Source organism: Balearica regulorum, chromosome 24, assembly GCF_011004875.1.
Source record: "Balearica regulorum gibbericeps isolate bBalReg1 chromosome 24, bBalReg1.pri, whole genome shotgun sequence".
Classification (NCBI taxonomy): domain Eukaryota; kingdom Metazoa; phylum Chordata; class Aves; order Gruiformes; family Gruidae; genus Balearica; species Balearica regulorum.
Genome location: NC_046207.1, coordinates 2,390,425 through 2,406,020, shown reverse-complemented (window position 1 = coordinate 2,406,020; position 15,596 = coordinate 2,390,425). Strand labels below are relative to the sequence as shown.

Sequence of the window (15,596 nt, the reverse complement as noted above, 5' to 3'; positions counted from 1 at the left end):
TGCCCCTTGGCCGCAGAGCGGTCTGCGGTGCTCCCACACCGAAGTCCAAGCGCAGCACACGCTGGACCCACGATGCTGCCGTGGTCGGCACAGGATCCCACGGGCTCCAAAGCAAGACCACCGCCACAAGCTGCTCAGGGCCCCGTCTGTGCGGCTCCTCCTCCGGCACATGAATACCGCGCTCTGCCAGCCTGCGCGGGTTGAATGGCATCGCCGTGGTTCATCTGGAGAGGGAGCTTCAAGAGGGGAGAAAGGGGAAAATGAAGGGAAAAAAAGATATTCCCAAGTATTCCCCAAAAATTGGATTGTGGGTGCATGAGCAGGAAGAAGGGACCAGCTTGGGTTCGCTGGCAGACGCGCAGGAGTAACGCCATGGTAATGCGATTGCAATGCTATTTCAAACCCAAGTTCATATCCTATTCAGTTCTGCCTTTTGAAAAACTAACAAGCACGTTGTTTCTGATCCTCGGTTGATGAGTAGGCTGGGAGCGGGCAGCACTGGTTTTCTCGAGGTCCTCGGGGATACGAGCAGAGGTGGAAATTTTAGAAAATGATGCTCTATGGAGGGGGCTAGAAAGTTTCAGCATTTCAGGAGTTTTCTGATCCTGGAGGAATATCAGGCCACTCCCCATGCTCGGCGTGGACTTGGAGCTCCTTCTACCGCAACTTTCCCCAGGAGTGAAAAAACCAAAAGCCAATGAAAACAGACAAGCTCACGCACCTTCGAGGCAGAGCACAACATCGGGTGTGATCTGCAGGTGGAAGCAGCAGGTGCTATTTGGGCTTTTCCCAATTTGGTTTTGAATCGCATGGATTGCATTTATCCCTCAGCGCTGCAGCTAAATTAAATCCTCGAAGGAAACTAGCTGTAATGAAAGAGCATAAACCACCCCCTCATCATCCGTTCTGCTTCTCTCCTTGCCTACGTGGGTAACAAACCCATCACGTGAAGCGCCTTTTGCCAATTATTTATCAAACCAGTGAGCGTCGCTTGAAGAAAATGGTTCATTGTTTTTCCCTCGGCGATAGCTGTCGGCCGAACACCGCGGAGAAGCCGAAGGCAGCTGTAATTGCAGGCACTCCCACGTGAACTCCCAAGAAAAACCAGGTTGCTCCAGCGTGCCCGAAGGAGCTGCCTCGGAGCTGCGGGAGAGCCGGCTACGGAGTGATTAGGCTCAAGCTGGGTGGCGAGATAAGTGCCAGAGCCACCGACTGAAGCATTAAATAAAAGGATTGTCATGGAAGATCCCCCTTGCAACTGTTCAAACACCATCGTTCAGGTTTGAGCTCTTTTAGTCCCTCCAAAGCAGATATCTGCTGTGTCTCCCCCCACACATCTCCCGAGTACTTGATGTTCTACCTCAAAACCCCTGGGTTTTAAGGCAAACTGGCACGTCACTTTGATCATTTCCAGGCTTTACAGCTCTAAAGATGACCTGCCCCATTAGCCTGCTACCAGCAGCACTTTTTGAGGCCAGATTCTTTAAGGCGACATTTTTCTAATGTGAAATTACTTTTTTTAAAGCGTCTCGAAGCTGTACCACAGCTCACAGCGCAGCGTGGCGCAGAAACCGGGAACAACAGAGTTCACGTCAGCGTTATCCTTTGGAGTCTGTGATACCCGAGGGCATGATCCAGCCATCACGTCTGGGGAGGAGAAATGTCTGAACTGCACCTGGCTCCACTGACCAGAGATTTATCCCGGACACAGAAACTCCTCGAGATGCTGCATACTCTGAAGATGCAAATCAAACCGTTTGCGTTTATCCGCAGCACACGCAGGACTCTACTGGAAGAGAGATGGAGATGATGGAGAGCTGTAGAAAGCCGTGGTAATGCCCACAGCTGAAGGAGAAACCCTTTAAGCAGTCCTAAATCTCACACAGCTCTCTGTATCAAAAACAGCATCTCAAAAAAAGATGAAATTCTGCTTTCTAAGAGAGAAAACTGGAAGGGGCTTTGCTGTCTGGAGGCTCCAGCACAAGTGCTGGCTAAGAAATGGAAATTGGGGAATCCACACCCAGCATTCCTCTCTTTTGGATTTTTTTTCCCTCACTTAATTTAGCATTAAAACATCCTATTTGGATAATAAATTATTATATGTAACTACCGAGCTACGGCATGAAAAAACAGTTTCAGCCCGCACGAACAAAGCAGATTTTACAGGGAAATTTGCCTCGGATCATTCTCAACGCTTCTGTATTGAAAAAGGGGGGAAAAAGGCAACGTTTAAGCAATAGCAAATCAAAACTGATTTAGGGATCTGAAGGACTGAAATGAAGGCAACACATTAAAACTAACCACAAAAATGATCATAACTACACTTAATGCAAATCTTTTTCGTGTTACATAAAACCCCCCACCAAACCCCAACAGAACTTTCTTTAGGAATTTGGCACAGTAAAGGGGAAAGAGGAGAGCCAGGACCAAAACACGCGAGCACTTATTTCACTCAGGTATTTGGGTAAGAAACCCAGAATTACAGGCTGGCAAAGGAGAATTTATAAGGAGAGCAATACACCAGGCTCAGTATATTAAGTAGATATACTTCCATTTTATACTGTGAACTTGATTCCGCAGACTGGCGTTTCTTTTTCAAGCTGTTTTTTGGCAGGGGCTTTAAAACTTGAGCTCAGACATCAAGTTCTGGATCTGTTGTAACATGATAAAATAAAAGCTATAAAGTCTGTCAAGAAATAAAAGTGGTTTTTGGTGGGTGTTTTTTTTTTTCCCCCCAAAGTCAGGTTAAGTACAGCCACATTTAAACACTCATTTATTTGACCTTGACTTCAGAAGGAATTGTTGGGACCCAGTATTTTTACCAAATATTTAGTCTCTATTTAAAAACTAAGTTCCTTAGACATTTCCAAGAATGTCAAGCACCAAGCGAGGGATCTTTACCTCATCCAGATTTTATCAGATAGATGCTTCACACTTTCCAGAACAAACCCAACCCTCTAAGCATAAAAATTTAGTTATGCGCCAAAGTCACTAATTACTTTTGAAAGAGCATTGAGTGCCTTTTTGAAAACAACTCAAATATTGAGTTCATGAGATGAAATGAACTGGGCAAGAGATCAATGGAAGGAAAACAAGCATAAAAGACAAATTTTTGCCTCTGCTGAAGATGCTGTAAAGTAGAAAACCAGAAGGAAAGTTTTGTTAGCGTGTACCGCCACCGCACTTTCTTTTACGTCAGAATGTAAAAAATAGCAGCAATATTGCTGATGAGGCTTATCGAACACCCAAAGTCTTCAAGAGAAAAATTCCTAAGGAAAAGCTGTTCTGGAGCTCGGATCTGGATCTGCTCCGCAGAGCTGGCGAACAGGCAGCCACTAAACACCTTTAATCAGAAATAACGAGACCCGAGGTAGGAAAACCACCCCGTGAGTGACTCGCTATAAACAAATAGGGAACGCATCAAGTTATGCTAACATTTAAGCATCACCTATGAGAGATTTTTAATCTCTGAAGGTTTGTAACCAGTAGCTCCTGGGTGCTGACAACCCCGACCAGCGCCGTCAGCAGCAACTCCCACGTTCCAGGGAAGGAAACAGGTTTCACATTTTGGCCGAGATCTGACAGTTGGTGGAAGAGCAGGCACTAAACACACCAGAATTCAAAGAAGTTTGAAGTTATGTGTTGACACCAAAAATATATCTGCATCCGTTTTGAGTCCAAATCTGCATTTTTTTAAAAAAGAAGTAAAACATGCTGGTATAGTTACAGCAGGCCACAGACTACGAGGGGAGCATAAAAGATTACTTCAGTAGCTCGTTTTCAAACGTAATATCCCTTTGCTTAAGCGCATGAGGCAGATGGCATGAATTACAGCCCCCTTCCCAAATAAAACAACAACAACAACAACAAAAAGTTTTATATGCCTGAGATTTGCGAAGCAGGGAGGTTCCCAGCGCACAGAGCGGCGGATGCCAGGACAGCTGCTCGGGGCAGATGGGTCCTTTGACAGCTTGATAATACTGACTTGCTGGTGAAACTAAGCCCTGGTAAGGCCAGCCAACGTGGGGCCATCTGTTTGCTGGAGAGGAAAGGCTCTTGGAACAGCAGGTAGCCAATGCTTTGGTTTGAAAATTAAACCAACAGCAAGATCATCAGTATTTACAACCTTGACTCGTGCAACCACATACGTACAGCTGGCAGCGTAACTCTGCCGCGTCAGATCACTCCTGCAGCGCCGCGCTCGGGTTTCAAGACGCGACTTGGGATGGTTTTTGTGAGCGCGCTACGGTTTGTGGCACCGAAGGCTCTTTAGAAGACGCTTTCTGCTTATGTCGGTTTGTTAACAGCGGGCAAGGTGATGGATCGGGTCAAACTTTCACAGGTTTGAATGAACGCCAGGAGCTGTAGTTCAAGACTGAAAATAATAATACAGTCAGAAAGGTGTGATAAGGAAAACACTGAATATAGCAGATAGCCCATAAGAAACATTTTTGTAAGATGAAATGTTCCCATTCACCTATTCCTAAATTAACACCTTCTCTGGAGAAAATCCACAGCACGCAGCAATAAAAGGGAAGCTCGATTGGGAAGGCTGGCGCGGCAGCTGGGGAACCCAGGAACTCCGTATCGCTGCCCCACAATGACTGCTCGGGTGTGATTTCTTTAATTGTTTTTACATTCTGATCATAAATTTCTCAAGGACAGGCGGGAGCTGGACAGAGCCTCATAAAAGGGCACGGAAAATGTTAAGTGCTCTAAGATATTAAAATATTCATATTGATGGTTTCTGTAACACCTGGAGAGGAAGAGGAGGAGGATGGGTTTGAATATTCTAGGACACTGCAAAACACGTATCATGGCTTCTGACAGTCTAAATGCTATTTTTTTTTTCCCCTGGACCACAAATAATCCTTCCAGTTTCACACTGCTGCTATAGACTCTCCAAGAACAGAAAGGATTCACCTCTTTTAGCCCAGTAGATCCACTACTTGGAAATAGAGAATGAACTGGGCAACTCAAATAACACTCTGCAAAAGGCTAATCAGACAAAGCATCGTTTGTTAGTGATAAATCACAGCGGTGTGGTGGGCTGAAGAGGACCTTTGGGTCACCAGAGAGCTATTTTCATAGGAATTACAGTTACTGCAGAAACCTGGTTCTAAATTTTCAAAGTAATCAATGATTTTTTTTAAGTGCCCTGAATAAGACTTCCTGAATACAAAAACAATTTTGGAAAAGATCAAGCAACTGAACCATCGGAAAAGTCATTCTCCTTCACATCAAGCTCCAATAACTTCTCAGTTCTTCCAAGATCTCCATCCCAGGAGGATTATGAGCATCTGCACGGAGCTTTAGCATCTAGGTGCTGCTTACAGAATGGAAAGCATCAAAGTTACGCAGAGATGCTGGTATAAAATAACTCGAACAGGTTTCAGCCCCAGCAGACTCCTCTTTCCAGAGGATTTTAGACAGAATTCATGCTGACAATGGGAGTAAGACATGGGCAGGCTAGGGAAGGAAAAGCTGACTGATAAACCTCTTTGTACTCAAAGGAAAGCCATAAAATATAATAAATTGCTACTATTCACGTTATAGGACAAAAGAATTGACTTTTAGATGTAGAGGGCAAGCGCTCAAATGAAGGATTCACAATTTTGCCGCAAAAATTAAACTCAGACTCTCGAAAGCCCAAGCCCCTCTCTCGAGCTCGTTTTGTTCTCAAAATAACAAATCCAGGATTGCAGGAGACAAAGTTATTTTTGCCATTTTGGGAACATATGGACAGATATAACAAAAAAATCTACTTTTCCACTGGGAGATGAAGGCTTGCCTGGTCAGGGAGTTCAGGACCCATTGCAGAGACAGGGAACAAACTCTGTTGCAGCAGCAGCATCGGGAAGATGAGTTTTAAGAAAGGAAACGATCCTCTTCCGAGTTCCTTAATGAGTTCCCTTCTAGCAGGACAAGTGTTTGGAAAAAACTCGGTAGCATCAACAGCTGAAGAAACGTTTTCCAAAGTATAAATAATTAAGAAAGAGAGTGCGCTTCGTTGGTGTGCTCTAAATTCCGCCTCTTCGTGCCCTGCAGTCACTGAAAGCAACAAATCTTTAATCCATGCAAGGTATTTTCCAAAGGAGAACTGTCATTTCTTAACCCAAGTTACAACTGTGGGGTTGACAAACTGACACAGGAATTACAAGAGGTGATTATAAAGATCATAAATTAGCCAAAGGCAAGTCTTATCCAAGTCTTAGAGTTTTTTTTTTAAGTCACGAAGACAAGGTAATAGATTAAGCCATTTTTCCCCAGTTTATATATTTTCTTAACTGATTTTTTTAAAGGAAACCATTTTTCCTTTTGCCACTACCCTTCCACACGTTCGAGTACCTGGTGCTTAGAACCTGACAGCTAACTGCGGGCTAAGGCTCCCCTCGAAACACAGCAGAATTTTACGAAAAATTCATCACGAATAGAAATCCTGTATAAAAACAAAGCTCAAGCACTGAAAGAAACGTTAGGGAAGAGTCTGCTATGAATAAAGTCTGGTCCTTTGTCAGGATCCAGCCGCCGCTAACAATGGTGTCAGCCACTGGCACGGCTGAATCAGAACTAAACACGGGTTAGCTGGCAGCGGTGACAAAGGACAAATCGTATTAAATAGCAATTTAGAAGCAGTTAGTTTCCAGCCCGCTTTTCTGAAGCGGCGCTCAACTCCTTTTGATCTCGTCTAGCCTACAAGACATCACCAGCATCGATGGAAACTTCCAGTTAAAGAGTACTCGTCACCAGCCCGGCTGCCGGCGCTGCTGACACCCATTGTCAGTTAATGGATAATTTTCATAGCGTTCACAAAGCTTAAGTGACAGATTAATTTGCTACCAGCAGTTGTAACACCCTGCCTTTGTGCAGAGGCTTTCTGCCTTATGAGACGGTTATTTCCTTGGAGTAAGGTCTGTTTGCGAGTAACACACCACCACATTTGTGTTTTCAAATACCAGTTTGGGCTCCTCTTTCTTTCTTTGTCCTAAAAATTCAAAAGTATGAATCCCCATCGTCTCCTCCAGATTGTTGCTGACTACAGAGAAGATGCTTCTGGTTTAACTCGCACGTAAATCTATTAGTCTCAGCAGTTAATCACGGTTTCTACAAGAGAAAGGTAAAGAGCTTTAAAAGAAAGGAACAATCTTAAACTGATTAAAATCAGCGCAGTTTTGATAGGAAAGAGCACCTTTATGACAAATTAAAGTGTTTTTAACCTCTTGTATGACACCTGGACCTGAGCTAGAAGGTCCATTTCTCCATAACAAATAAAAAAAATTGAATCTATTTTAATCAAACTGGGCTCTCCTACTTAATGGTTTGTGCTCCAGACCATGCTCATAATTGAGCTGAGGATTTTCTCCTAAATAAGAAAAACAAAGTTACGTTGAATCTCCTCTTTTTTTTACCGACAGCATCAAAAACATGTAAAATGCTGGTCCTCACCCTTGCACAATGGCTTGAAAATGTGAATTTACAGAGTGTTTCTTTCTATCTACCTGACAAACGTCTCAGCATTCCTACTGTTAACAAAAACACCCAGCAGGCAGCACTCGTGGAGCTTAACCTTAAACACTACTATTTAGATAATGGCAAATTTTAAAATCTTTCACTTAAATGTGTTTGCAGGAAGCTTTGTTTGCCACAGCATGAACTGCTGCAAAGAGGGGAAAAAAAAAACAAACCAAAACCCCAAAAACCAACCCAGAAAAAACATTTATGAGTTCTTCTGTTTGTAGCAAATATATTTAATCTCCCCAAATTGCCTGCAATTCTGCTTAGGTTTTATTCTGACACTCGATTTATGTAGTTCAGGGGGATTAGGGGCATACCGCACTCACTCAAAATTCATGCGATTCTAATGAAACCAGTATTTATGGCTGAAGCTTGGAATACCAGGAAAGCAGCCCAAAGTGCACTCTTCTTTCCAAAGAAAGGCTTTTATTTTTTTTTCTTTTCTAAAGCAGGGCTCAGATGAGCGGTCTCCCCTAGGCTGAACATGCTAAAGCTCAGCTTTAGTCTCTTCTATGTCCGTACCAAGGGCGAGTTGCCTCCGCTCCCCCTTCCAGGCTCCCCGGTCGGCTCCGACCCCGAACTCTTTGGACCAGGATCTGTCGGTTGATTGTATTTAGCAGAAAAAAGCTTTAACCCCAGCTATACCCGCCCTGTGCCACCGCCCGCAGGCCAGGGGAGGTGCGTTTCGGAAGGACGCGCTTCCCCAGGCAAATCTGGCTTAACAGGGAAGCCTGGGCAAACTGCGCACCTCACACCAACTGTGTTGCTATTTCAGGTCGTTTTGAAAGGCTGACGGCACAAATTTCTGCCCTCCCAGGTTTTTTTACATATATGTGTATCTAAGTATATACACACACTTTCCCCATTTTACATACATATGTATAGAGATGTATTTTCTCCAATTTTTACATATATGCATATATAAATATATGTATAAACACATATTTTCTCCATTTTTTTACATATGTACATATAAATTACATGTATACACTCACCCTCCTGTATTACGCACACGATACACCTGCACATGACACTAATAAAAACCTCTCCGCTTCCACAACCAAATAAACTCCTACCACCTCGGCTAACGTAATGAAATTACAATACTCAAGGCACGCGAAAGGGCAAGCCGAGGAACGTCATCTTCCCAAAGACACCTTCGTGCCAAGCCCAAGAGAATCCTGCGTGGAATAAGAACAAGGTAACAGGCTTTCCTGGAGCCTACAGCCCATCGTATTAGTTTGAGATCTGTTTTTATGAATTACTGCTCAGTCAATAGCGTAGCGGTGCCAATGCTACTGGCTCGAAGGCATGCCGGTTTAAGAATCCAGAACTAAAGAAAATGAATCCAGTGCACACTAATGATTAAAATTGGCTGACAGGTCTCAAAGCGCAATGGAAAATACAAAATTATCCTTAGGCAAGTGATTTTCTGCCGGAGTTCTGCAGGGATTGCTTTTTACTGTTCTTTTTAACTCCCCCTTGCCTTCAGCAATCCTGGAAGAAAACCAGGGACTGCGGTTGCAGACAATGCAGGGATTAGGGGAACAGAAAGCATCGAAGAGAGCAGGCCACTGAGACGCATTGATCTGAACTGCGTGGGTAAGTCAGACAGAAAATACCGTGTGTGTGTTTTAACACGGAGAAAAAAAAATAACTGAATTCTTTAAGTCAGGGCATGCTGCAGGACGGAGCACAGCGCTGGGAAACAGGACGGGTCCGTCACCTTCGGTGGTGACATCTGAGGTGCCTTTAACATCCGCGGCGTTTAGATCACGACACTTCCACGCTGCGGGCGGGACGGGACACGGGAGGTGACGCGCGCAGGGCGAGAGCCACAGGAGCTCGAGAGTAAAAGCAATTAGTGCTTTGGAACCGGGCTACGATCAGGGCTTCTCTGGTGAAGTACAGCTCTGAAATGCCTCCAGAAAGAGCCCTCAATACATTGGACTGAGCAGTTGAGACATCTTCTAGAGGCGTAAGGACCGTGAAGCAATGTGGGTGTAAAAGACGGAAAGGATAAGTCCCTTCCTGGCCGATAATCCTCCCCTTTTTGCCCACCATCATTTCTCCAAGAGCTCCTCAGGTCCCTTCCTCCTCATCACGGGCTCCAACACTTGAAGGAACACCGTGGCCACATCTACAGCTTCCAAGAGCTGTTTCCGCCGCACGGTAAGCAAGTGCTTTGGCAAACCAACAATGAGCAACGTGCCACCCTCGTGTCACTTCAGAGCACCTTCTCCTCCAGCCAAGCAGCGTAAGAAGAGTTCCATGATGCAAACTTCATACGCTCGCTCCTGCGAGGGACTGCCCACCACACTGAGCTGCTAGAGGATTTTTCCAGCTATTTCACGCACTCTGCTTCGTCACAGCTCTTCTCACCTGGCAGGCACGAGGGCTCCGAGACAGCCGCAGCCGGAGAACAGCAAGGAAAATACCCAGGCGAACTCAAGTTCACGGACACGTCTCCACACTGTTCCGCAGGCAGGCATGAACTTACTGTGGCCGTTACATCAGCATCTCAGCCGGCTTTCCCATCATTTCTGTTGGGAATTCAGTTACCTAAACTGCACTGTTAAACAAATAAATAATCTAGCCAATAAATTAGAAGTATGACTCAAACATCCATTAACTCGACTAGATACAATTCACTGTCTTAAGAAGCAGAGTCACTACTCCAGAATTTTAGAGCTCATCAAAGCATCATGTTAGTTTTATGCTATACATATACCGATTTGTGACCACAACCTGAAAGTAACAAAACTCCTACTAGTAATAATTTTAAAAAGATGTATTTTCAGATAGATTTTCATGGGCAAAGGGAAAAGATGTGAACTCGCGCAGTATGTTCCCAAATTGGAAAGCTTTATGCCTAAGAACAGACAGTGTAACTCCTCCAAAAGCAGCTGCCAGGGCACAGCATCTAAAGACACTACTTCCAAACTTTTTCTGAAAGCATCTAAAGTATTTCTTGCTGAAAAGTTCAAAAATTCCCAATGCAAGATGTGCCAGCATTGAAATTCCCAAAGAGTTTGGAAAAAAGTAATAAAAACTGAAGGAAAGCATCTGAATTAGAAGCTTTGGGTATCCTCAGCATAGACGTCACCACCAGCCTCCTCCTCTCTCCTACACACTGATACAGAGCGACATAGAATTTGACATGATTTTATTACACGGGTATTTGCCAAGGGCAGCTGTGCAACCTTATCCTTGCTAAAACCTCATAAGAGAGGGTTTAGGACTGGCTTTGAGACGGCTGGAAGTTGCTTTGTATGTTCAGAGAGGATGTTAAATGCCACCGTCACCCCCTGAAGCCCAGGGAAGCTGCTCCCCACGTCCCGGGGGCAGCAGAGCTCCGAGGTCCCCAGCGACTGAACTTTCAGGCTCAAGATTTTATTGTTGGGTCCACTTTTTCTTCACAGCAACCACCTTCTGACAGGCAGGACAGAGAAAACTGACACTTGCCATGAGGCACATGGTGACTTTCAGCTAATCCCGTTTAATGAGGAATTCCCAAAGCGCCTCTCAAGCAAGGGGTCAGCTAATCCCATTCGCCGACAGGATTTTTTAACTCTTAGAAAATGGAAAGTGGCTGAAAACAAGAATCTTTCCTTTGATTTTGATTTACAGATATTGCTTTGACGACGGAAACCATGACATTTGGATATTTGGAAAAGTAAACGTGAGCTGTTCCTGTACATTACTGTTAAACCAGTAACTTTTATTAGATGTTGGAGAAAAACAGGCTTTTAGACCAGCTCTCCCATTTAACCAGCTGTGCTTAGATATGTCAGTGAAAAAGCAGTGAAAAAAATAAGCAGTGAAAAAATGCTAATATTGTTTTAAGTGAAGATTTAACAGCATATAATTGTATTTAACTACCATTCTCCTACAGAGAGTGATTAGATAAAAACTGATTCTTATTAAAGACAAAAATGCCTTGCTAAATCAGTATAAGAAATTGCAAATCAATAGCTTATACCCTCATATAAAGGCACAACATTTTAGACTGATGGCCACGTAACCAATTTTACTTTCTTAAAACGAAGCACACGTGCCTCCCACTGAGCTACACTAGCTACGCGACCAAAAGGCCGGGTACTTCGTAGGAACGTCCGAGCAAAAGGAACAGCAAACCAGGACAGTCTGAACCCTGAATGTACAGGATCTGGAGTGTAATCAAGTTTCACAGCTCTTCCCAACATTAGAGGCTCATTAGGGCAACTAAGGAGCAGCAGCTATCTGAAGATGACGTTACCTGTGTTCAAAACACGCCAGACATGAAAAACTCCAGCTACTTCACAAGATTCCCCGAAGTGAAGTGTGCCCAGAATCTCCTGAGCCTTCCAGAGTAGCTAGCTTTGAAATTAAACTACATTTAGGTAAATGCAAAACCAGCGAATGTTTTCAGCTGCTCTTCAGCACTGAATTTCTCCAAACAAGTGATGCCGATGCTGAGTATTCATTTCAAATGAGCTTAGCACCTACCTCCAGTAGCACAGACAGCAGCAAACTTTACACTGTAGCAGTGAGAAGTGGCCAAATCGACATGCTTTTTCTTGAATTAATGAAAAAAAATGACCCAACGTAACCTAAATTCACTCCCGCTGTCCTGCCACCTGTAGCTCTAGGAATACATGTCATAAACAGAGCATGATATCGTGAAAAAGCCAACGTGGCCCGTGACGGTGATCAACATCAGTCCTCATGAGAATCTGTTCCGGAGGCGCAAGGGACCAACTCTGAAGGTGTGTTTGCTCCACACACCCTTTCTCTACAGAGTTACTTTTAGGTGATTGCCTGCGGTGCAGTCACTGCGGTGATGCTTGTCTGGACAGTCCCCAACTCGCTCTCTGGTATAAAGGTGATTATTGCTAGTTCAGCTGTAGCTACAAGAAGCTCAATGCGGATAACCTCTTATGTGTTTCAGTTCACCAACAAAACAGCTTCTGCACGTTGATTTACAAGAGAGAGAATTTTCAGGAAACAGGGATGACATTTTACAGCTCAAGCAATAAATCATCTGCTGATACTGGGGGCAGGGGGAGCAATTTGGGAAAGGAACAGCTATATCTTAATTTTACATGTTAAGAGTTTGAGCGTAAGAAGTATTCAGGAGACGTCGTAACACACTCAAAATGCATCTTCAGTGATATTTGTCCCCAGACGCCCATGCTCTCACACACACAGACGGGGAAGGCAGAAGGGGCAAGCAAAGTGTTGTAGGTAAAACGCACGTCCCAAAAACGCAAGGAAAAAACATCGCTCTGGTATCCTAGTTAATACAGTGAAATAACAGAGATAAAGCTCAAGATTGGCATCGCAACGACTTCAGGGGAAGTTTCTGATTTGGCACGCTAGACTTGAGTTTGCCACAAAATCCAGCCCCAACACTGACCTCTTGAAGTGGCTTGCCAGGACTCCCACCAGCTCGCCGATCCTGCTGTCGTTAGAGGGCTCTTTACTGAAGAGACAGACAATGAGATCCTTGTTGTCCTTCGTGTGGAAGACCACGAGCTGGTCCTTTCCATTGGAGACACTCAACCCTATCAACTGTGAAGAGAAAGCAAGAACAATGTTATATAGGTTGATAGATCTTGGCTAATTGCCGGGCTAGTTCCTTCCTCTCCAGGGTGCCGGGCTTGCTCTCAACTTTGACCTCTACCAGAGAGCTCTGGGCAACTGCAGTGGGCAGGTCCTCCGTACTCCTCCCACAAGCCGAAAAAGTCAAGGTGAAACAACAGGAGTTTGTTGGAAGTCAACAGTCTCAAAGGTACAAGGAAATTTTACCTTCTAGACAGGGTTCACCCTGAGCAACTCTTGCCAGAAGCAGCACGGCCCCGCGTTCCCGCAGTGCCCTTCTGCCCACCCAGCACCACAGGTCGCCCACCAAAGAGGGCACCAGCTCTATTTCTAACAGCGGAAACTTGCTTTCCCCAAAATCTCGCACTAGATGACACCACATTGCTCAATGGCCGAGCCACAAGCCTGCTTTTATTTCTTTTCAATGGAATCCAACGATAATCATGAGTCTGACCAACAACCATCTTCAAACTCACACACGCAGCGCTAGGAACGCAACGGTACGCAGATGATGTAAGAATGAAATTTCCTGAAAGCTTAAATGTCTTGATGAAGAATGTAAGTTGAAAACCCCGCAAAGCCGTGATGATTCCAGTATTCAGGCATGGATGAAGGTCTTGCTGTTCCAACAAAATAAAAAGGTTTGGGGTTTTGGTTTGGGCTTTTGCTTTTTTGGTTGGGTGTTTTTTTGTTGGGGTTTTTTTTTGTGTCTGTTAAGTAACTGCTACTTGGCACGTTCAAAGCTTTGTCCTCATCTCACAAAGCAAAAGCAGGAAATTTTACGGAGTGGCGATCTGGGTACACAGGCTATTCAGACGACTATTAGAAAAAGCAAAAAATGAATCTGTGCTAGGGAAACAAAATATGAAGATAGCAAAAGAAACATCAAGAGGCAAGTACATTTAACAAATCAGTGCTAAAAAAATAAAATTAAAAAAAAAAAAGAAAGAGAGATAAAGGCAAAAGAACAATGAGTACAGAGAGAATAGAGCAGACCTTCCCTGTCCACCAAAGGATGACACGACTCCTTTGGGTCATCCAGAGATCTGCAGAGAGGAGCCACGTTCTCCTGAAAGTGAGAGGCACCAATATGCCATTTTATGAAATGAAAGTCTCATTATTCCCTTCATAAAGAAGAAAAGCCGCCTGTGTAACCCCACTGCCTGTGTTGGAGAGGATATTAGCCCAAATCGAGCTGGAGACTACACGCTCCTTTCAGGAGCACGAATCGTATTCAGAAACAGTCTGGATCTGTAGGTTCGGTTTAGCAGTTGCACCGTATTATCTCCAAGAAACCCGTTCCAGCTCTGGATGTCTGACACACACCAGACAGCAGCAGCATCCCAGAAAAGCACGCCGCAACCAACACCCAGCAGTGCGGTGCACGCCTTGTTTTCTGGATAAACCACTGGAGGAGTTTAGAATCACTCACATCTTGTTGGCTTATTATCACGGTGCAACAGTCTGTTGGCGCTACTACGCTTGCCGATATTTTAAATACTCAGCAGAGACCTCCTGCTACTGGTTGCATATACCCAACACAGGTGGCGTTTATTCTCTGCCATTCGCGTTATTCTGAGGTTATGAAATACTTTAAAAACAAGCTACACTTCATGCACAGGCATTAACAGCTGCCTGGGTTTATAGTGTCCCTTAAAATTAATTTGCATGCTTAAATAACATCCTGTGAGCACAATAGCACCACAGGGAGTGCTGCCATCGAGGTTTTAAATGTGCACCGAGTGTGAAAGATGAACAAGTTGAAATCTCTGGATTTGAAAAGCCTATTTAAACATTAATTATTCAACAGAACCTTGTTAGAAGTCCAAGAGCCCTTCAAAATTTTCCTATTTCACCCCTCCCCATAAGACTATCTGAACAAATAAATATAACACAAAAGAAATAATTTCAGAGAAGGTGCTTATCTCGGTATTTACAAACACTGTTATTAGCTCTGCTCGAAGATCAGGAAAAAATTCTCAGCATCCCCAGAACATCCTTTATTGTATTCACCACTGTACTGGGAAAGGTAGTTGCAAGATCCTTTCTGCTGCTCAGTCGCCTTTTAATTCCTTTCTGTTATTATCTGTTTATTTTCTCTCCAGGTGAGAACAAAAAGATAATTGTATATTGGTACTTCTGAGGCAACTGCCAGAACGCTTGCACACAGAAAAATCCCCCAAAGTATCATTTCAATCCAGCGAAGCAGTCAGGGTTGAAAGGAAAGTTATTGCTTTGTCATCATTTGCACAAAATTTCAGATTCCTCACACAGGACAGAAAATAACCGAACGCAGAACCTGGGATGCGAGCAGGCACGCGTTAAGGGTTATACTTAAACCATTTACATGTAAACACAGTTAAAGGAGATGGGGAACTGTAGTGCGATTTCTTCAGCCGAAAACAAGTTTATGGTCGTACCAGACATCAGCTGACTGTCTCCGATGAGATTTCCATGGAAACACCATCCCTAAGGATGTTGCCGTGTTGATACGGTGC

General features: G+C 44.2%; 1 protein-coding gene across 4 annotated transcripts in view; it reads right to left on the bottom strand.

Annotated features, from left to right (window-relative positions):
• Positions 1-15,596, bottom strand: part of MYO1D (myosin ID) — a 160,335-nt gene that overhangs the window by 44,271 nt on the left and 100,468 nt on the right. For 2 of the 4 annotated variants that reach the window (XM_075774877.1, XM_075774876.1), the window contains one exon: positions 12,914-13,068. The exons of 1 other annotated variant lie outside the window; for it this stretch is intronic. In XM_075774877.1, the coding sequence (XP_075630992.1) occupies positions 12,914-13,068 (155 nt within the window). Of the gene's footprint in view, positions 1-4,272; positions 4,376-12,913; positions 13,069-15,596 lie in introns of those variants that run through there. One more of the 4 variants, XM_075774878.1, reaches the window with a different exon arrangement.